Here is a 23,293-nt window from a genome sequence, read left to right on the forward strand (position 1 = left end):
ACCCGCGCATCAACCCGCTTTCTAACTTGTCATCCTTGAATAATGTTGCCTATTCTTTTTTTTTGTTTATTTGTTTGTTTGTTTTTTTACAGTTGTGTGTTAAATTTGTTTTACTGTGTTAATGGAATATGCGAGTAGGATTCGGTTTCGGATTCAGCCGAATCTTAAACGGTGGATTCGGTATTCGGCCGAACCCCAAAAATCTGGATTAGGTGCATCCCTAATCAGAACAGAACACGAAATTCTCATATGGCATAATAATTCTCTTTTTTTTTAATTTAATCTCAGACCTTATTTCTTATGATTTTGACTTAACATCTCACATCTGTGACTTTCTGTAGTAACTGATCATTTATACACTGTATATCAATGTTACAATTTAGATGAGCATAAATATGAGCATAGTATAAATATCATGTATCTGAACGATATTTTAGCTTCAAATTTATCAAATTACTAATTTTAATTTTAGAAGATTGTATAATGGGTCTCAGTATTTTAACAGAACTTTCCCAATCTCCATGACAGTTGGTTTCAGCAACATCAGCAGTGATCCCTGCTACAACTATGAGTCTCTGGATCGTCCCTGGAGAGCCAACAATGAAAGTGGAGATTACATTTGTGATGAATCTTTCTCCTGGAATGGCTGGTACCGGCTTTTCTACAATGGAATGAACATCCAGATGTCAGAGACCTGTGTTAGTTCATACACCTGTAACACAGGCATCAGTCTGTGGCTCAATGGTACTCATCCTCAGATAGAGGATGGAGTGGTGACTAGAGAGGTCTGTGGAGGGGGTTATTCGGTTGGCTGCTGTGATTACAAGACAAACCCCATCAGAGTGAAAGCATGTCTAGGAAATTACTATGTCTATGAACTTGTGAAACCCCAAATCGGATGTTCAGGATACTGCACAGGTAATGTGCTTTTTCTCTTCACTCTTTTTTAATGAAGTCTTTCAAAAGTTTTAAAATCACTTTAATCATGTCTCAGATGTCAGAACCATTTCACAGCCGATTTCCACCGTAAATCCAAATATAAGTACTGGATCCAGCAATACCTCGAGTAAGTTGCATTTTAATTAATCCATTTAACCTCTCTCTCTATGTGTGTGTGTGTGTGTGTGTGTGTGTCAGATGTGGAAAGTTACTTTAATTTTGTACTTTCTTGAGTATAAATAAACTGTGGTACTTTTTTACACTCATTCATTCAAACTCGGGGTGCTCAGACGGCACTTGACTTTAACAGACCATCACTGATGTAGGCATTTTGAATCAGTATTGTTAAATGGACAATAAGTAACTTTTTAGGTATTTTATTATCTAAAATCAATATTTTTATTCATAAATATGCCCTCAATGGTGTAAAAATACCTATGCCAATGTTTAAACTAATCCTTGTAAATGAAGAATTTTTTATCTTTATATACATGGGACGGGTAGGTCGACAGAGGCTTTCATGTAGTTCTGCCATCTTGCAAAACTATAATAGCAGAGAGGGACAAAAAGTACTAAGCCAACGCGTTTCCACAGCGCGTTTTCGGTCAGAGCCAGAAACGCAGGTGCAGAGCAGTGAGAGGCGCTTGAAACTGCACCGGCAAGTTTAAAAGTCTGTATTGCATTCTTATTATGGACCATACATATGCCGCGCCACAGAAGAAGAAAACATCGTCGCCAAAACAGTAAAAAATAGAACGTAAAAGGAAACGTGACCGTAGATTACAGAAAACAAGAGTTAATGTCGGGGAAGCTTTTTCTAGGTGGAAAGAGCTAATGCTTTATAAAGATTTCAAAAGAGACGCTGAAGTGGCCAGTTTTCTTCTCGACAGTGTTACAGTGTTAAGTCAGTGTTACAATCTATATTATAATTTTTTTTTATATCTAACAATGCATATAATTCAGAAAATATAACGAATAAATTAGACATAACTACTAATTACAATATTTCATGTTTTCCACAGTCAGTAATTCATACTGTAACATTCGTTTGTTAGTTGTCATGTTGCAGTTTGTTTGAAATAACACACCTGTTCACCTGAAGGAAAACTCGACGAAGTGCTATTAGAAGACATCCTGTCAAAGCTTTTTGGTACATATCGCCTACCGTAGATGCAATGCGCATTTGAAAAAGCGAGGCGCTGGAGAGCAAAATTAGTTTCAATGCAAAATACAATTTCACCACTAGATGGGAGTAATTCCTACTTAGTGTCCCTTTAATATTTCAGTATTTTAGTGAATGAAAATGAGCCATACTATTTTTTTATTTTAATTTTGACAGTTCCTGATTTGGGTGATTTCATTGATATTACCAGAACACTCAGAAGATTAAGTAAATAGAAAACTTGGTTGATAGAAGGACACTGTTATAGTGGTCCCAGAAGCTCTCACAACCCTTGTCAAGGCACCATCTCCCCACTGGCCTTCACCCTAGCCATGGAGGTCATCATTCAGGCCTCTAGATGAACAGTTGTTGGACAGCGAATAAGACCTGGGCTGAGGCTGCCGCCAGTCAGAGCATAAATGGATGACCTCACAACTCTCACCACGACCAAGGTTTGCACTTTACTGCTGTTAAGAAGCTCCAGGAAAACATTGAGCAGGTTCGCATGAAGATCAAGCCAAGCAAGTCCAGAAGCATCTCCATCATCAAGGGGAAGCTGCCAGACCTCCGCTTCTACATCAGCGAGGAACCCATCCCAACTGTCTCAGAGAAGCCAGTGAAGAGCCTAGATCGGTGGTATGATGGCTCCCTTAAATACAAAGGCTCGAGAACATCGACAGAACCCAGTATGGACTACTTCCACGTCTCCTGTGGCCACTAAACCTCTAAGAAGTCCCGCTCTTGAAGGTGGAAAAGCTGGAGAGAATGGTCAGCTCATATGTAAGGGAGTGGCTTGGCCTTCCCAGATGCTTCAGCAGTTTTGGACTTTACGGCAAAGGGATGCTACACCTGCCCATTTTCAGCTGTGTACCAAAGTCAGACTGGAGATGATGCTACTGGATTTGAACGATCTTTTTGTAGCCCAAGCTGCCCCCATCTTGGCCACCGGGAGGAAGTGGACCCCGTTGGCTGCAACTGAGCAGGCAAAGGCAGCACTCAGACACAAGGATGTTGTGGGCCGAGTGCAGGAGGAGGATGCCTACGATGTCCTACCTTCTCCCACAAATCTAAGCCAATGGTATGCTGAAGACCCCACGTGCCCTCTATGCCCACGTCTAGCAACACGGAAGCACATCTTAGTGGGATGCAAAACCAGCCTCACCCAAGGCCGTTACACCTGGCGGCACATCCAGGTGCTAAAGTGTCTTGCAGCAGTGTTGGAAAGTCGACGGACAAGCGTGAATGCGCTTCCTGCTCCGGCACCCCAGTGGCAGCCAACACCATTTGTTCGGGAGGGTGAGGGTCAAGCTAACCTCACCACCATAAGATCAGACTCTGGTCAGCTGGGCAGAGGAAGGGACTGGAAGCTGCTGGCAGACTTGAACAAGAAATTCTGCTTCCCAGCTGAAATCGCAGCCACCAACCTGCGACCAGATCTTGTTTTGTGGTCAGCCTCGCTCAAGCTTGTCTGCATCATCGAGCTCACCGTGCCCTGGGAGGGTGCAGTGCAGGAGGCCTATGAACGAAAAAGGTGGAAGTACCTTCAAAACTTTTGCATGGCGCGAGTTACTGACGTCATCACCAACGCAAATTTAGGTCTTGATTGATCAATAATTAAAAACAAATTACAATTATTTTTCGACGATACAAACGTCTCTTCACACGGTTAGTCGCACTAGCTGTTCTTAAGTTAAAGTCAAAAGTTGTATTTGTTAAGTAAGGAATAATTGATGACAGGCCGTTGAATTATTAGAAAAATTATGCACACCCAAAGTGATGATGCCTTCACGACGCAAAGCGGAGTCAATTATTCTGCTTATACTACGGTTACCACACCTCAAGACATGGATCCAATGATTTATTTAAATGGGATTCGTCTGGTTTTTGTACTTAAATCGCTATTGTGAGTAGGATTATTTCTTCCACATCTCACCCAATGACTCTTTTACTAGTACCATAACATCATTTTAAAGCTGGAGTTGGAGGCTTGGGCCATTGATAGCATTCTAATGCAGATATTAATTACGTTATTAGAAAGAGAGCGAGAGCGACAGAGACAGACAGAAAGAGAGAGAAAGAAAGAGAGAGAGCTTGTGTGAATTAGGCTAAAGTACCTCTGTATGTGTCTAAGCACTCCTCTACAGGAGTGTCTCTATGTAATAGAGATTGCTTCCGGCTTTGCTACCGTTCGGATGTTCTAGCTTACTGCTCTTATTTCTGTACTTTTCTCAGATTTTTCTAAGATTTTTACTTCAGCAGATCAGCACAGTGCTCAAACAACAGATTTTTGGCACAAACGCTAAAACTAAAAACATTGGGACTGGAATAATACTACAAAAAGAAGACTTTGTCTCCCACTGCGAACAGCTTACATTCCGGAGACGGGAAAACAACTGCCTACATTCAAACTGCATTAACTGCTACAAACTTCTACAAAGGATTGTGATTCTTGAAACAAAGTTACTTTCTGGACTTCCAAAACAGACAGAACACTCAGCAGACCGTCGTCATGGACCCCCTCAGCAAACAGCCGGTGAGTCCCATGAATCTTCTGAATCTCAACAGTTTATACCAAGTGTAGAGGAACAAGCCAAAACTGATCACCACACTAATCGTTGGCACAAACAGGGAGCGAGACCCAAAGGAACACGAGATATCAGATTGTATCGAGTTTCTCATATTGCTGCCATAGCTTCCTCTACCTATGACTATGACAAGGCTTGTGTATAGTGGAATTTACCACCCCCTATACATCTGGAGAACAGATTTGAAGCATTAATAAATGTGGGTGAGGAATCCCCAAATTTGATTAAACATGGATCTGATCAGCCAGCAGCTAACTAACAGGCGCTCAAGGTCGAGCAGACAGCGGCATTCAGCTCAGAGTGCAGCCGAACCCAGGACTCTGATAGTGGGTGACTCTGTTATCAGAAACATCCGTAGCAGGACTACAACAACATGCTGCCTTCCTCAAGCAATGGTCTCTGATGTGAACAAGGAACTTCAGAACATTCTGATGAAGCACAAGACTGCAAATCAGATCATCATCCATGTGGGGAAGAAGGATATTCGGAAAGAGCAGTCAGAACTTCTTAAGAAGGACTTCATTGAACTCTTTGAAACACTTCAAAGTTCAGTCGTTCATCAGTGGACCACTCCCAGCAAGGGGAACAAATATGTTTTCACTGAACACATGGCTACAAAGATCTTTTAATATAAAAGGAGTAAATTTCATCGACAACTTCAATCTTTTCTGGGGCCATAGACAATTGTTTAAACCGGATGGCCTCCACCCAAACAAACTTGGTGCAAGAGTGTTTAAGGACAATATCTACTTCTCCCTTCGTCATCCTTCAGCAGAGTGTGTCAATCCATTCAGCACACACACACCTGGTCCGATTCATCATGTGTTTGACATATCCCAAAAGGACACTGATAACACAATGCAGCCAAAACAATCACTGCTGATAGACACTATCCCTGCTGAGCCCTGCCCACAGAGCTCCTCACAGACTGACTTTGATGTATCAAAACAGCCACAAGATTCACCACCCAATGACGACTTTCTGGAAAACAGCCAGGGAAGCCAGGACAACACATCTGTAATAATATACTCTCCATACTCATCGGGAAGAAGGAGGCAGGAACCGGCGCACAATCAAACAACACTTTAATTATTCAAATAAACACAAAACAGCGCACCAGCCCCTCACGGACGACTGGTGCGCACAAAATAAAAAGCAAACATAAAATATTGCCCAGGCCTGGTCCTCTCTCGTCCTTCACGGTCGTCGCTCCAGTTTTATATCCTTCCATCTCCTACGTGGGACTCGAGACAGGTGGTGGGTCGCAGGTGTAGCTCATCTCCAATCACTACACCTGGCCTCACTCCTTGTTCCCACGTCTCTCGGCCCCGCCCCACTCGTCACACACCCCCATCGCCCCTCACAGGCCGGGGGGTACCCTCGAGACTGTGCTCTACTCCCCCCCCCTTCCCTCCGGGGGGGCCGTTCACGGGGACCTGTGGGAACCTGGGGGTAGGACAGACGAGGCGAGAGAAAAGGAGATGGAAGGAGGAGCGACAGGGACAAGAAAAATTCCGGTTCCCAGACGCACTGCTGCTCGGCCCTCCACCAGCTGAGTGATCTCCTCCGCGATGCCTGGCGGTGGCACTGGACGGCCCCCGGCAGACGCACGACACTCCTTCGCTGCCCGCTGGACGGCGACGGCTCCTCCGCTTTTGGGCAGCCGACAGGAGTCCCCCGTTCCCTGCTCCTCCGGATTCCTTCACGGAGGCAGCAGGCTCCGGCCCCCTGGCGAACGGCGCCGACTCCTCCGCTCCCTCATGGACGGCAGACGCCCCTCCATATCGTGGGCGGCCGGCAGCGAGCTCACCCGTCCCCGGGTACTAGCTCCAGCCCACCGCCTCGAGCGTCCATGGCGGCACACTCTTCGCCAGCTCGATGGCACCGCGGATTCACCACAGCGGCGAGGGATCTTCAGCAGCACGTCCCTCCTTCTCCCGGGTTTAGGCACCACTGTAATAATATACTCTCCATACTCATCAAGAAGAAGGAGGCAGGAACCGGCGCACAATCAAACAACACTTTAATTATTCAAATAAACACAAAACAGCGCACCAGCCCCTCACGGACGACTGGTGCAAACAAAATAAAAAGCAAACATAAAATATTGCCCAGGCCTGGTCCTCTCTCGTCCTTCACGGTCGTCGCTCCAGTTTTATATCCTTCTATCTCCTACGTGGGACTCGAGACAGGTGGTGGGTCACAGGTTTAGCTCATCTCCAATCACTACACCTGGCCTCACTCCTTGTTCCCATGTCTCTCAGCCCCGCCCCACTCGTCACAACATCACAGTCACCGGAAACACCAGAGACACAGCCAATCTCACCAGACACATTATCCCTCTCTCCAGCATCTCCACTTCTGTGCTTCTCACAGAAAATGGAGGAATTGGTGTATGTTGGGACTAAACTCTCCCACTCATTCGCTGGTAGCCCGCAGATATCAACAAAAAAACGGCGGACCCCCCAACCATCAAAGCCTGTGGGCCCTGTTCCATTTGAGAGCTCTCCGACCGCTGCCACAACGCCAGGGCCCAAACCCTCTATCTGCTGAAGGTGAACCAAAAACAACTGATAGCAGCTCTCAGTGATATGTGTCGGGTCCCCGCTATAATAGCAGCAACATTCACAAATGCTTACAGAACAAGCGGGAACCCAGTGTGCCTGTAGCTTTCTCTATTTCAGTTTTATCACGTGATCGAAAGTCTAAGGCCTTCTCAAGCCGAAGGGCAAACTCATCTAATCTGCAGCCTATTATGCATCAAACTAAGATTGATGTAAAGACACAAAGCACAGCCATCAAGTTATCACTTTTAAACATTCGCTCTCTAAAAAATATAAATCATTTCTGATCAATGACTTTATGACAACAAACAATGTGGATTTTATGTTTCTAAATGAAACATGGCTAGAAGACAGCTGCAGTGCAACAATCCTAAATGAAGCAGCCCCTCCTAACTTCACTTACATGAGTGTTTGCAGGACTGTTAGGAGAGGTGGGGGTGTAGCTGCTCTATTTAAAGATGTCTATCAATGCAAGCAAGTGTCATTTGGTCAGTACTTGTCTTTCGAATGTCTATTGTGCTAAAAGGTGCCCCACAAATTCTGTTTATTATTATTTACAGGCCTCCAAAATACTCTCCAGCCTTTGTTGAAGAGGTCACAGAAATGTTATCAATAATTTCCTCAGAGTTTGACTGTTTTGTAATTGCAGGGGATTTTAATATTCACATAGATAATGCAGAAAACAAAACTACAAAAGAAATGATAACGACCAACAGAGACCCAAACGCACTCGCTCCCCTACAGCACAAGCTTTTCAGCGCAGTTTCCATGGGACAGCACCGCCCACACAAGCACCTGCCAAACACAGCGACAGACACTACGTTTGCAACAACATTTTCACCGGAGGAAGAGATAAACGCTTAGAAACGTCCACATAGCTAGCATGATGACTTCTATTTCTAGATGAAAAAGACAAAGTTTACAGTACTATGACAAAGGTTACCGATACTTATCTGAACTAATCTTATGATCACTGCCAAGCTAGATATAAAGAAAACGTTGATTTTTTTCACTCGGTGCTACTCAATGACAGTAACATATATATGTGTGTGTGTGTGTGTGTGTATATATGTATATATGTGTGTGTCGTTATTGTGCACTGCTGCTCGTAAACTAGCTCCAGTGCTCATTGCTGCGATGCTAAATAATAGCAACTCACCAGGACACTTCACCAACTCTCCACTCATTCTCCTCGGACCATGCATTTAATTGGCTTTGACGGACATCAGTTCTTGGCAATTCCTCATTTGCCCTCCCACGGCTGGCTCGATCGAAATTACACGGCTTCGGGCCATCATACATGTTGGCTCTTGCCACCTCTTCCTCACCCCAGTCAGTCGCTATAACGCTAGTTCTTATGCTGCGTTCCAGGCAGGTTTTTGAGCTCGTAATCACTATTTCATACCACTACTAACGACTTTGTACCGTTCCAGGCAAGTTACGCCAAACTTTCTGAGCGCAAGGAATTGTAACTAGATTATTTATTCTATTTCAACGTTACATTGACCTAAAATCGTTTTTTCAATGTGTACCACTTGCATAAACACTGCACCCGTGGGCAGTATTATTCGTAGGGGCTGTCATCGTTGTTTCGCGTGCTGTGTGACCTTGACCTTGTGTAAATCGATCTAGTACGAGAAACGAGTTCACTGGTGGGAAGTCACGGGTTTGATTGCCGTTCCAGTGCACTTTGACGGGTTTAAGGCTGTAAAAACACATGTTATGGGTTGTCTGGAACGCGGGATCATACTAGGCTGAGGCTACCTTTCCTCCACTTCTCCCAAACGTGACATCATCACCGAGTTGCGTAAAAAAACTTTAATACCAAAAACGTAAAAAATAGGTCTTCAAGACCACTTTTGAGACATTTTTAAAATGATATACATATCTTGAGTGATTTATGTACCCATTAATAGAAAGTGGAGGTTAACCTGCAACATGGCCTTTAAGATCAAGTAAAACTAGCAATGAGATGCAGCCTTGATCTGACGCAAGAAGCAGGTCATTTGTAATTTTAACAAGTGCAGTTTCTGTGCTATGGTGGGGCCTGAAACCTGACTGAAATTCTTCATACAGATGATCTTTTTTTTGAGCTCAGTTGAGCAGACACAACTTTTTCTACAATTTCAGACATAAATGGAAGATTTTAAATAGGCCTATAATTTGCCAGTTCACTATGATCTAGATTTGGTTTCATAATAAGAGGCTTAATAACCACCAGCTTAAATGGTTTTGGGACGTAGCTAACCTAAAGATAACGATGAGCATGCACGATACAATGAAATGGTCTGTAACATCATCACTTTGAGGTACGATATCTATAGCAGTAAGATCGATTCCATGAGATATAATTAAATCTAGTGTATGATTAAAACGATGAGTGGGCCGGTGACATTTTGCTTGACTCCAAAAGAGTTTAAAAGGTCAGTAAACGCAAGCCCTAATGCATCATTTGATTTGTAAACGTGAATATTAAAATCTCCTATGATTAGCGGCTTATCAACTGTAACCAGAAAGTCTGAGAGGAAATCTGCATATTCTTTTAAGAAAAAATTATACTTAAAAAGAAAAATACTTGAGTAGTTTTTCAGCAAAATAAATATTTACTCTTACTTGAGTTATATTATATTTCAGTACTTTTTTTCAAGTAAATTATTCCTTAAAGAGCAATACTTTAAGTATAATTTTTCAGTACTCTTTCCACCACTGATGTATGTATGTATGTATGTACAGTATATTGGCAATGACATTTAAATCTCATGTTTGTTAATGTGTTTGATTAGTTCATATTTACACTTGTGAAGTTGCTCTTCAAAATATAATGGGTCTGTTTTGGTCTCTCACTAACACAGATTATGACCCGTGCAGTAACTACAACATACTCGACAACTACCGGAGAAGCACACTCAATTACTGGTCTTTTTCAAATGGACTTGATGACACTCGTGTAGAATGGGACGGCTGGTATCGACTCTTCATTAATGGAGCAAGTGCTCAGATGCCTGAGTGGTGTTTTTATTACATGTCATGTGGAGGTTTTAGTTCTCTGTATCTTGGTGGCTCTCATCCTCGTCTTGAAGATGGAGTTGTTACTCGTGAAGTTTACGGCGGCTCTCGCTATCAGTGCAGTCGCTACAGATCTGAACAAATCCAAGTTAAAGCTTGTCCTGGAAATTATTACGTCTACAAATTAACCAGACCAACTCTTTCAATCCCAGATCCTGTATATTGTGCAGGTATGTTCATTTACCTTTTTATTTGACATGTTTATCACAAATTGTATTGGTTTGTATTCATATTCTTATCTTGAATAGATTTAATATGTAGTATGTAATGCTCTCTTTCTGCTTTTTTATAACAGTATTGTTAGCCACCCCAAGCGTTGATCCCTGCTATAACTACACCAGTCTGGATGAGCCTTGGAGAGCCACTGGCCATTCTAACATTGGCATGTGTGATTATAATGTGGAGTGGAATGGCTGGTACAGGATGTTCTACAATGGTCAAAATACTCAGATGACAGAATCATGTGTTAATCATGGCATGTGTGGTACTCATTACCCACTGTCACTCAACGGCCCTCACCCACAGCTGGAAGATGGAGTGGTCCTCCGTCAGGTCTGTTTCTCAGAGGGTGGCTGCTGTGCTTCCAGATCCCACCCTATAAGAGTCAAAGCCTGTCCTGGAAATTACTATGTTTATGAGTTTGTCAAGCCAATGTTTTGTGGTGCTTACTGTGTAGGTGAGTATTGAATCGTATGTATATAAATAATACTACTATAATAACTTTTTGGTTGTTTAAAAATGTTTGATACTAACCTCAAACTGATCCCAGACCTCAACAATCAGAGGCAGGAAATGCATGTGTTGTTGTGGTCCTGGTATTCATTATTTTATGGGGACCAAATGTCCCTACAAGGATAGTAATAGCAGTCATTTTGACCTTGTGGGGTAATTTATTTATGATTTTCAAAACTAAGAAAAATAATAATAATTATAGATTTGCAGAAAAACTTGTATTTCGTAAAATTTTTCCATTTTCAATTGTGTTCTTTTACTATGTAACATCCGCATGAGTCGGCCACCAGAGGTCATCGTTATTTTGATACTAATCACAGCCAGATTCAAACATGAGCCCCATTAATCCGTGAGAAATAATGTCGGATTTTTTTTTCTCTTGGCACCAGAAATATTTTATCCATTCGGCTCAGCAGCTGGAGACACAATAAATGCTGCTGTTGATGATGGAAACTCCTCAGTTATTCAGCTGTTGAGTCCATTTCTGTTCTTTGGCCGCACATACCAGCAGATTTATGTAAGAATTTGACTCCGTCTTGATTTCTTAGTCTTAATGTGAGTGGGTAATGCTTTATAAACTCATCTGTAATCAGTGAATTTGACAATATCTCTCATGTTGCAGGTTAATAATAATGGACACCTCACATTCAACCAGTCTTCATCAGTATATGTCCCCTACTCATTCCCCGCTAGAGGAAGCCAAGATATAATTGCAGGTCTCTGGACTAATCTTGACAACCGTCAGAGAGGTGTAGTTTCATATCAACAGTTCACCAGTGGAAATGTTCTCACACGGGCCAATCGGGATATAAACACACATTTCCCAAATCTGACCTTCACCGCCTCTTGGGTCTTTGTTGCAACATGGGATAAAGTTCCTTACTTCAACTTAACCAACACAGTAAGATTGATGTTCTTCTGAAATGTGACTGTTTTCACTTCACTGTGATTCATTTTCTGAATTCTAGCTCAAATTAATACAGTGGACCTTAAAGACAGTAACAAAGAATACAATAATAAATTGCTAAGTTTAAAGTAATTTTATCTTTTAATTTTTGCAGGAAACATCGTTTCAAGTGGTTTTGATTTCAGGCCGTAATTTTTCATTTATTCTGATGAATTATGGTGACATTGCTGTAACAGCACATCCAGTGCAGGTGAAAGAAACTAGTTTTCTGTATTGAGAACAACATTTTAATATTCACTACTGTATAAAAGTTCATGTTCTCTATATATACTGTTTATATGAATAATGTTTACACACTTTCAGGCTGGTTATGACACGATAAACTCCACACACTACTTTGTGATTCCTGGATCAATCAATGGCAGCTTCATCTCAAACCTCAGGAACTCCAGTAATGTTGATGTTCCCGGTCGATGGGTCTTCAGGGTGGACGGTGGACCAGGAAACAGTAAAAATCTTATTTATAGATTATGTTTTGATAAATTTCATGTAATCCCATATAATGTTTGTATGGTTAGTTTCAACAAATACAAATTAGTATTTTAGATGTTCCTGTTATTTTTCCTTTAGACAATGTTGTTGGAATTCGAATTAGACTTCCCTCATTTTTAGACCTGACACACATCAGACAGAACAAGATAAACTCATTAAGCAATTTTTATATCTCAGACCTTATTTTGTATGATTCCGACTTTAGATTTCACATTTGTGACTTTCTGTTACTGATCATTGATACACTGTATATTAATGTTACAATTCAAATGAGCATAAATATGAGCATAGTATAAATATTATAAATAAGTGAACTTTATCAAATTACAAATTTGAATTTTAGAGGACTATATAATGGTTCTCAGTATTTCCCAATCTCCATGACAGTTGTTTTCAGCAACATCAGCAGTGATCCCTGCTACAACTACACATCTCTGGATCGTCCCTGGAGAGCCAACAATGAAAGTGGAGTGTACGTTTGTGATGAATCTTTCTCCTGGAATGGCTGGTACAGGCTTTTCTACAATGGAATGAACATCCAGATGCCAGAGACCTGTGTTAGTACACGCACCTGTAACACAGACATCAGTCTGTGGCTCAATGGTACTCACCCTCAGATAGAGGATGGAGTGGTGACTAGAGAAGTCTGTGGTAATTATTATTGGGGTGGCTGCTGTTATTACAAGACAAACCCCATCAGAGTGAAAGCATGTCCAGGAAATTACTATGTCTATGAACTTGTGAAACCACAAAGCATATGTTCAGGATACTGCACAGGTAATGTGGTTTGTCTCTTCACTGTTTTTTAACAAAGTCTTTCAAAAGTTTTAAAATCACTTCAATCTTGTCTCAGATGTCAGCACCATTTCACGGCCGATTTCCACCATAAGTCCAAATATAATTACTGGATCCAGCAATGCCTCGAGTAAGTTACATTTGAATTAAATCATGTAACCTCTCTTTCTTTCTTTTTCTTTGTGTGTGTGTCAGAGGGTGGAAAGTAACTAATTACAGATACTTGAGTAAATTTTTTCGTTTTTATTTTTTATTTTATACTTTCTTGAGTATAGTTAAACTGTGGTACTTTTACATTAATTATTAAGTATTACATACATTTTTCACCAAAAGTACAAAAGAGACAAAAAAGACTAATGTGCTGATGGAGAAACTGGACGACCTGGTGTCTGTCTCTAGTGCAAAACCAACCAAAACTCATTTGTTCAAATTCGAGGCATTCAAACGGCACTTGACTTTACTGATGTTGCCATTTTGAATCAGCATTAACATATATGGTCCGTGAATCTTTTGGTCATTCGATTTTCTATTTATAAATGAATAAAGATAAATGAGAAACGGTTTGATTTTCGTTTTTTCGTTTTATTTAAGAAACCGAAAACGATCTACAACGACATGGAATAAAATATAGGCCTACTACTAATTTTTTGCCCACTTATTTTATTCTAGGCCATTCATTAAAAAAATAAAATGGGAAAAACCCAACCCCACATTTATAATAAAATTTATATTAAAATAAGTTAAGTTTTCCCCATAATTAGTCTACTTTAAATGTTTTAATTATAGGCTATATAGGCTACTTAGAATTTTGAACTGAATGTCGTCTGATGCAAGAGCCTGGTTCATTTCTGACGTTTCATTGAGTTTTGTAAGGTTTTCATGTTATTTAGGGTGCCTTACAACCCAAACTGACGGAGCTGAAGCTCTTTCCCCTGTTATCGGGATGGAAGCTGTGGATCGGGATCCGCCGATCGGAGAAGTGCAGCAGACTACACTCTACAAGATAAAGCTTCAGTTGCTGTTGTTTGTATAGCAAATGAAAACATGTTAGGCTACCTGTGAGGTTTTTCTTAAATAGGCATAGAATAAAATTAGTAGGCTAAAAATCTGCATATTTCATGTCATTTTAGCTCATACAGTAAAATTCAAATGTCATTTAATAAATTAATTTCTGTTTGGTCAAATATATATTTGGTATAGGCTATGTTTGGTATATATATATATATATATAAGCTTGCAAGCACCACTAGCAAAGAATTGGCAGGATTAATAAACTCTGCTGTCTGCCGCTTCTCTCCTGGTGAAAATTAAATGATCTGGCGGTCGCCGCTTGTCGGTGCGGTACAGAAGGGATGAAAGGGGCGTTTCAGCGCCGCCCACACATTCAAACAAATATTAAAGCATAATCTCATTTTTTACCCACAAACAAAAATAAGAAAAATCCAGCTAAATTTTCGTTTTCCGTTTCTTAAACAAAACGAAAATCAAACCGTTTCTCATTTATCTTTATTCATTTATAAATAGAAAATCGAATGACCAAAAGATACACAGACCCTATATATATTTTTATTTAAATGAGCTATACTCTTTTTACATTTAAATTTTTAACAGCTCCTGATTTGGGTGATTTCATTGATATTACCAGAACACTCAGCAGTTTAAGTAAACAGAAAACTCGGTTGATAGAAAGACACAGTTTTCTTTCATAGGCACTTCGATGCTGCGGTGATGTCACTGTATGGGAATACCCTTTGGTTTGATGAATGTCTGAAGCCCTCTACAATCCTGCCAATCTTATTGGCCAAATAGCACTTGGCACTGCCCTACACATGCGTAAGCATAGTATACCTGTGTGTCGCGCGCTATTTCGCTTAGATTTCATTTTCTTCAGGAATCAAATTTTCTGTACCCTTGGAAAGCATCTCACGTTCTCAAAAACAATTATACGAGCAGTGTTCAACTCCTCTTCACGGATGAAAGGTACGGAGCTATGTAAGATGTTTATCACGGAGGAGACACTCATGAGAGGTACGCTTCGCAGCATATCTTCATGTTCCCTCTGTGATAGCCTGTGGCTAAGTTCTGCACACAGGAGTAGAAATATTCTCCAGGTCACCCTCACGTCCAACCCCCACCATAACGCTTCTGCACGGGGCGGTGGCTTGGGGTGACGTGTACGGTCTGGACTATGAGGACAGTGATGCGCTGGAGTTTTTCCTCTCTGCTCGGTCTCCCCCACTCGAGTGCGATAAATCAGAATTGCTTTTAACAAACAATGTTCTTAAGCCGCTGCCCTTTTTCCTGGACATTCACCAAGAGATTTCTAGGTCCTGGAAGCAGCCTTATTCAGCGAGCATCACAAAAGCCATGGATTTCGCCACCATTGCTGACATGGCAGACCGCGGTTATACAATGATGCCACCGATGGATGACACACTAGCCAAACATCTCGAGCCAAACTTGGCTGCAGCCTGGAAGTTTCGCCCACTCCTTCCTTCGAATGTGTGTCGAGTCATGTATAATTTTGGTGGAAAATTTTACTCTGCTTCAGGTCAGGCGGCTGCCACGCTCCATGGTGACTTGTTTAGTGCCACCTTTGGCCCAACTTCACCGGATGCAGCCAGATCAATAAAAAAAAAACTCTAACACTGACTGTCTCACCACAAATGCGCTTCGAGCAGCGTTGGACCCAGCTCCCACTCCAAGCGCCTCTCAGACACTCTGCACACTTCAGCCTTCAAAGTTCGAGGGACTGTCCAATGGTCTGGCAAAGACGGCCCATTTATGATGGCCCACAAAGCTGCCACTTTCTCGCTAGCAGCGGGGCCCAATAGGCATCCTGTTGGAATAAGTCCTGCTGTAAACAAACTTCAGGATTATATACAATGAAACGCAGCAACCTTGACACATGCGTTTCCTGTGCTTATGGATGCTTGGCCATTAAAGACCATTAAAGATTTTTCGGGCCGCATGGGAATGCTTGCCCTACATTCCGTAATGGGTGTTACGCACAGATTGTTAAGGGTACACCTTTCAGTTTCGAAAAAGCCAGCCTCCCCTCTGTGGTATTCTTCCCACGATCGTGTGTTTAGAAGAAACTGCAGCGCTGTGACAAGAAATGTCATCTCTGCTGAGAAAAGGCGGTATAGAAGTAGATCCCTGTCATATGGAGTCAGGTTTTTACAGCCGATATTTTGGTGTGCAAAAAAACAAAACATGGTGGCTTACGACCAATATTGGATTTACGCCGTTTGAATCTTGCACTCAGGATGAGCAAATTCAAGATATTGATGGTAAAATCTATTCTGTCTCAGATTCAACCAAATGATCTGATCTGAAAATCAGAAATCATCTGAAGCATGCATACTTTTAAATTTAGATCATCAAGACACAGGAAGTTCCTCAGATTCACTTTAGAGGGCAAAGATTATCAATTCCGTTTTCTTCTCTTCAGTTTAGCAATGGCTCCACGGCCTTTAATGCATGGACGGATGCAGATCTGGCCCCATTGTGGCTCCAGGGCGTTCGTGTGCTAAATTGCCTATATGATTACTGTAGTAGCACTATCACAGACTCAAGCACGCTCTCATCGACATCTAGTGCTGAATTATCTAAACAGCCTGGATTTATGTACTAAAGTACACACACTAAGCTCTGTGTACTTACTAAAAATCCACGTAAGTGTAAGGGCGCACACTAACACTTTGCGCACTTTCTAAAATCCAGTATGGTAAGGGTTACATACTCAGCTTTGTTCTCTCTCTTCGAGTTGGTTAGACCTTGGTTCTTTGGGCTCCACTCAACCAGTGTGTCTTTTATTAATACACTTTCAAGTTTTTAATAAATCTCCAAAGAGTGTTTGATCCTCTCCAAGTGGATAACCTTATTGGTGATAGATGTGGACTCTCACGTGATGAGGACATGATTGTCACCCCACGCAATCAGTCTTTCATGTCATGTCTTCACCATTTCAAAGCGGGCTGCACAGTGATGGTGAGTTTTTGTCTGAGACTTTTGGGGTCTAATGGCAGCAGCCTCCTCTATAATCCATTAGGCTTGCTTCACATGCATCCATTTCAGTGGTGGACGAAAAGCCAAAGCATTTCATCCCGTTGTTATCCGCATCAAGCAATTCTGGTGACACAGAGGTGTGCTCTGACGATAAAGACCTGGATGTCTGCCAAATTTCTTCAGAAAGGAGTTCGAATAGGGGTCTGTTTTTGCCACGAGACTGTCACGACAGATGCGTCAATAACAGATTGGGGGCTGTTAATCAAGGACACCCAGCCCACGGGATTTGGACGAAAGCACAGCTAGGGTGGCACATAAACAGATTGAAGCAACTGTCAGTCTTCCAGCTCTCCGATATTTTTCAAGATGAATGAATGGACGTCAATTGTTAATCAGGATGGACAGCACAGCGATTGTGTCATATTAAAAAAAACACCAAGGAGGATTAAGGCTCCGGTATACTTTAAATGAAATCTAAATCTAAATCGATCGTACTGATATGACGTCATTTCGAACAAAATCAGGCCAAAACGAAGTCTGTTTTGAGTTTGTTTTGGCAGTTCGAAAAGGCTCACCAAAGCGATCTTTTTGGGGGATTTCGCTTTGGCTCCTTAACACCTTTGAGAGTCCATTGGTTCATGGCAGTTATGCATAGATGTGTATGTGTTCTGAAATCCCACCTTCTTTGACACGCAATTTTTTTTCTTGGTTCGCTCCTCATTCTGCGGAGGTCATTAAGGAGAGCAACATCTCCTGAATACACTGGACTGTCGAATAGTTGAGCTGCACAAATATATCCCCACCTGTACGATCGCTCGCGGACAGACTTTAAAGATGTAGAGACAGTATTTCATTCCTAGACAGAAATAGCAACGAAGCTTGGTGACGATTACCCGGAGCTACTAGTCATAAAATTTTTAATTTGATTACTTTGTGTGTATTTTAACATGACTTTAAACCATTCAAGTCAAAGAGACTCATATGCTGTTTTCTCTCCTGCACGCACATCCAAGACATGCGCACAGAAAGCTGCCTCTCATACTGCGTGATACTGAATTGAGTTCTATTGAGTTCTAATACAGCTCGTTCAATTAATCGCTGGCGGTCTCAGTGATCAACTGTTATTCAGCTGTACTGATATTGTGATGGCTCGTAAAAGAGGAGGAAGCAAATGCAGGCAATCAGAAGAAGTTTATTGATAACTGAGTCCAGAATGTAGGCAATGGTGAAAGAAGGTCTACGGTGGCGTGAGAAGTGCTGGATGGTGAAGTCGGTGGTGAATGTGAAGACGGTCAATCGATGAAACCAGGAACAGACCGGAACACTCACACGAAGACGACAACACGAACACAATCCAGAACATGAACACGGGAGACGGTAATCCAACTTGGGGAGCTGTAACATGAATGAGGATCTGACAACAGACAGAGAGATGGCTGAGTATTTGTAGCTGAGTGGAGATGAGGATCAGCTGGAGCGAGACAATCAACTAGGGCTGTAGTACTCGAGTCCGGTCTTGGACTCGAGTCCGGACTCAAGACATTTTTCTGTCGTCTCGGACTTGTCTCGGACTCGTTGAATTTGCACTCGGACTTGTCTCGGACTTGGCCATTGGACTCGCCAAGTCTTCTAGTTGGTCTCGACCGAGTCCAGCAAAAAAATAAAATAAAAAATTTCTCCTTCAAAACAAAACCACATTTGCATGATGTCGCGACTGAAAACGTGTGGAAAGCGCTAGGCGCACCGCTCTCCTTATTTCCAAAGCACTCTGTAATCTGCGCTCACACTCCAGTGGCGTCTGCTGTTGCTGGGCAACCATGACCCGCTCTCCATGATGACGCAGAAGTTTCAGCAAAGAATAAATGGAATTCCAGCACTTAAAATCACTTGCAGTAGCTCTGCTAATAGATTCATTTAAAAAATGGCTATCCTTGTACAACTATGATCATCTGTTTCTCCATCTTGCCTTAGCTTTCAGTATTGTTCCGGGAAAGGATGTGCATGACCAGCGGTGCACTTACTGCGACCTGAAAAGTTTAGATGTTTCTAATTTAATTTTCTACCTGTTAGATTGTGTTTTATTTACGTCTACACCTAGATAGCCTTTTTTTTATCAATAAACGCGTATTAATGTATAGCCTTATGCAACAATTACATATGTAAATTTTAAAAACTTTATATATGACATTACATATTTACATTTTCATGTAACAGCCAGTATTTGTATCTGTAACAATCACAAAATTTTTCCTATCTGCATTCGGATACAACATCGTTCAGTTACTTGATAAGACTGTTATTACTTTTTATATATTTTTTCGTAGTTATCACTGAACAAGTATGTCGTGTTAAACTGAAATAATTATTAATTTCTAAAATAATATTTATCATGCAAGCAGAGAGATGTCATGACAAACGTTTAGTGATCATTTGAACATGACTGAATCCATTCAATGCACACATTCTCATTACGCAGAACACTTTGAGCGAGTCTTAATGTTAATTAACTTCACTAAACAGATGTGTATGCAAACATGTAGGACAAGTAGACAATGTATCCGTATCGAAGCTGATTATTAGCCTACTCTTGAGAGAGAACTGATTTGGTTTTTGAGAGACTGAGACGCACAATGCAGCTGTTTGATTGGTGAGTGCGCTGTGCTTATTCCATTCATTCGTATCATATGGTAGCCTAAGCTTTCAATATTTGCCTTTTAAATATATACAAATAATATAACGTGTAGCTATGATGTATTATTATAGGTAAAATTACTCTTGCAACGCTCTGATTTCTGAGAGATAAACAGGGAGGAGACAACAATGCGGTGTTTGATTTGCGCTCTTTTCACTCATAAAGTTTACATTCATTCACTTCTGGCGCTGATCCCCTGGCTCACCTGTTATCTAGCAAACACCAGACTCTGTCAGCTTTAGCCGAGTATTCAGGCAGAATTATTCCTTGAGCGTTATTCGTTTTTAAGCCATTATCCGTGCCATTCCGAATAAGGTATTCGGCTTCAGGCACAACCCTAATTATTACATTACATATTTTTTAACATGCAACATAGATAAGGTCATATAGTAACAGCTCCACGCAATATTGTAATTCTAAAATTCACGTCGTACTTGCCAACACTTTGTATGCATTATGGTTAATGCATGCTGGAGTAGTCGATTGTTTCCGACAGTGCTCGACTAGTCTATGCAAGCACTAGCACAGTATGACAAAAATGTCGCTGTATTTATGTGCACATGTCCAGTAGAGCCAAACGTATCCATTCTAGCCTTGCTGCGTGCATTTGTCATATCCCGAGCTTTGCGTGTGTCTGTGCACTGTGCCAATTAGGCATAGTCATATACATTTTTGACCACAGATATAATGTCAACAAAAAATAAAGTACATAAAAATTATTTGACCTTACAGTTCCAAACTTTGTTTGTTTATCCAAGTTTAGCTCCCAGGGTCGGACTGGGGGTAAAACCACTCATTAGCAAGGCCCCAAAGGAAGAGAGGGCCCTTGAAAAGTATGAATCTGAAATATATATTTTTTACCTGGATATTTTCATGGGTGGGGGCCATGGGGGTGTATACACACTAATCTTCCAGGTGTTTTAAGGCCAGTTGGAGCTAAACTTTTCAGGACATTGGGCATCCAGGATGTAGTTTGGAGACCCCTGTCCTACAGAGTTGTTACTTAGCACATGGTTTTTGATCATTACAAATAATAATGTAAAATGATTTTCTTAGAATAGGAGATATGCTTTCTCTCGCATCACAAACATTATCAGTAGTTAAGTATGTGGTCTTGAAAAGGACCCTTTTTTCTTTCATTTGGACTCGGTCTTGGACTTGGACTTGAAACTTTTGGACTTGGACTTGACTTGGACTCGAACCTCTTTGGACTCGGTCTTGACTCGGTCTCGACTAGTCCTGGACTTGGACTTGACTTGGACTCGACAAAGCCGGACTTGACTACAGCTCTACAATCAACACACAGGTGACAACAATCAACCAAACGAGCACATGGAGACTACGAGAGTACAAATACAAACGCAAAACATGACACGGAGAAAACAATGGATTTCCTACCGTGACAGTACCCCCTCCCCTAGGAACCCACCTTCTCTCCTCCGGACCGTAACCTTCCCAATCCACCAAGTACTGAAATCTGCGTCCCCTCCATCTAGAGTCCAGAATACGATTAACCAAATATGTGGTTTCCCCATTAATGATACGAGGCGGGGGGGGAACCGGGGCAGGCGGGTTAAGACGGGAAAAAATCACCGGTTTAATTTTGGACACATGGAACACGGGATGAACCCTCCTGTACGCCGGAGGAAGGCTAAGACGCACTGTTACCGGATTAATGATTTTGGTAACAGAAAACGGGCCAATAAATTTGGGAGCAAGCTTATTCGAAACGGAACGCATAGGAATATTCAGGGTTTAAAGCCACACTCTTTGACCGACGACGTAACGGGGAGGCTTCGACCGGTGGCGATCGGCCTTAGCCTTGGTGCGTGACCTAGCCTGGAGCAGAGCTCTGCGAGCTCTGGTCCAGGTGCGGTGACACCTCTGGACTAGTGCGTGTGCGGAGGGGACCGAAACCTCGGATTCCGTACTGACAAAATTAGGTGGTTGGTACCCTAAACTACACTTAAATGGAGACATGCCCGTAGATGACACTGGCAAAGAATTGTGTGCGTACTCCACAATAGAGAGTTGCTGACACCAGGACGAAGGATTATTGGAAGCCAAACATCGCAAAACCCTTTCGACATCCTGATTTGCTCGCTCGGTTTGACCATTGCTCTGGGGATGGAACCCGGAAGAAAGACTAACAGTCGCTCCTAACAATTTACAGAATTCTCGCCAAAATTTGGACACAAATTGGGGACCCCTGTCAGAAACCACGTCTGTCGGAAGGCCATGTATACGGAAGACGTGGTCAATGACAGCTACCGCTGTTTCCTTGGCTGATGGTAATTTGGGCAAGGGAATAAAATGAGTCGCCTTCGAGAACCGGTCCACTACGGTTAAAATCACCGTATTGCCCTTAGAGGGCGGGAGGGCGGTAATGAAATCTAGCGAAATGTGGGACCAGGGTCTCGAAGGGACAGACAGCGGTAAGAGTAACCCATCTGGAGGTCGATTGGAAGTCTTACCAATAGCGCAAACTGAACAAGCCAAGACGAAGTCGTGGACGTCACGAGCCATACCAGGCCACCAAAATCGTTTCTTGACTAAAAACCTAGTTCTACTAACCCCTGGGTGACAAGCAACACTGGAACAATGACCCCACTGGAGAACGTCTGACCGTAACCCCTCCGGCACAAACAATCGGTTCGGTGAGATCGGAAAGGTCAAGGCGGTCAGAGGAGCGGCTAGTTGGCTGAAATTGCGAATGAAACGCCGGTAAAAATTGGCGAACCCCAGAAATCTCTGCAGGGCCTTGCGAGACCTCTGGGGATGGCCAATTTACCACAGCCTTAACCTTCTCAGGATCCATGCGAACACCCTCAGTCGAAATGATGTGTCCTAGAAAAGAAACAGACTGTGCATGAAAAACGCATTTCTCCACCCTGACAAACAATCCATTCTCTAGCAACCGCAGAAGCACTCGTCGTACGTGTTGCACGTGTTCCTGGAGAGATGAAGAAAAAATCAATATGTCATCCAGGTAAACATATATGAACAGATCGACCATGTCTCGCAACACGTCATTAACGAGTGCTTGGAAGACTGCCGGCGAGTTCGTTAGCCCGAAAGGCATAACGCAGTACTCAAAATGGCCTCTAGGGGTGTTAAAGGCAGTCTTCCACTCACCCCCCTCCCTGATGAGGACCAAATGATAAGCATTACGGAAGTCCAATTTAGTTAAAACGGACGCTCCCTGCAACCTCTCAAAAGCTGAAGACATAAGTGGCAAACGATAGGTATTCTTTACCGTTATGTTGTTCAGCCCTCGGTAGTCAATGC

General features: G+C 42.2%; 2 protein-coding genes across 2 annotated transcripts in view; both read left to right on the forward strand.

Moving 5' to 3' along the window:
* The window catches only part of LOC128025534 (nidogen-1-like), a 95,410-nt gene that overhangs the window by 50,306 nt on the left and 21,811 nt on the right, over window positions 1–23,293 (forward strand). The window lies entirely within an intron of this gene.
* Window positions 522–23,293, forward strand: part of LOC128025663 (uncharacterized) — a 44,003-nt gene continuing 21,231 nt past the window's right edge. The window contains 8 exon segments of the mRNA XM_052612146.1: window positions 522–918; window positions 2,554–2,737; window positions 2,835–3,632; window positions 10,293–10,486; window positions 10,612–10,868; window positions 11,671–11,949; window positions 12,873–13,284; window positions 16,875–16,901. Of these exon segments, the coding sequence (XP_052468106.1) occupies window positions 522–918; window positions 2,554–2,737; window positions 2,835–3,632; window positions 10,293–10,486; window positions 10,612–10,868; window positions 11,671–11,949; window positions 12,873–13,284; window positions 16,875–16,901 (2,548 nt within the window).

Source organism: Carassius gibelio, chromosome A12, assembly GCF_023724105.1.
Source record: "Carassius gibelio isolate Cgi1373 ecotype wild population from Czech Republic chromosome A12, carGib1.2-hapl.c, whole genome shotgun sequence".
NCBI lineage: Eukaryota > Metazoa > Chordata > Actinopteri > Cypriniformes > Cyprinidae > Carassius > Carassius gibelio.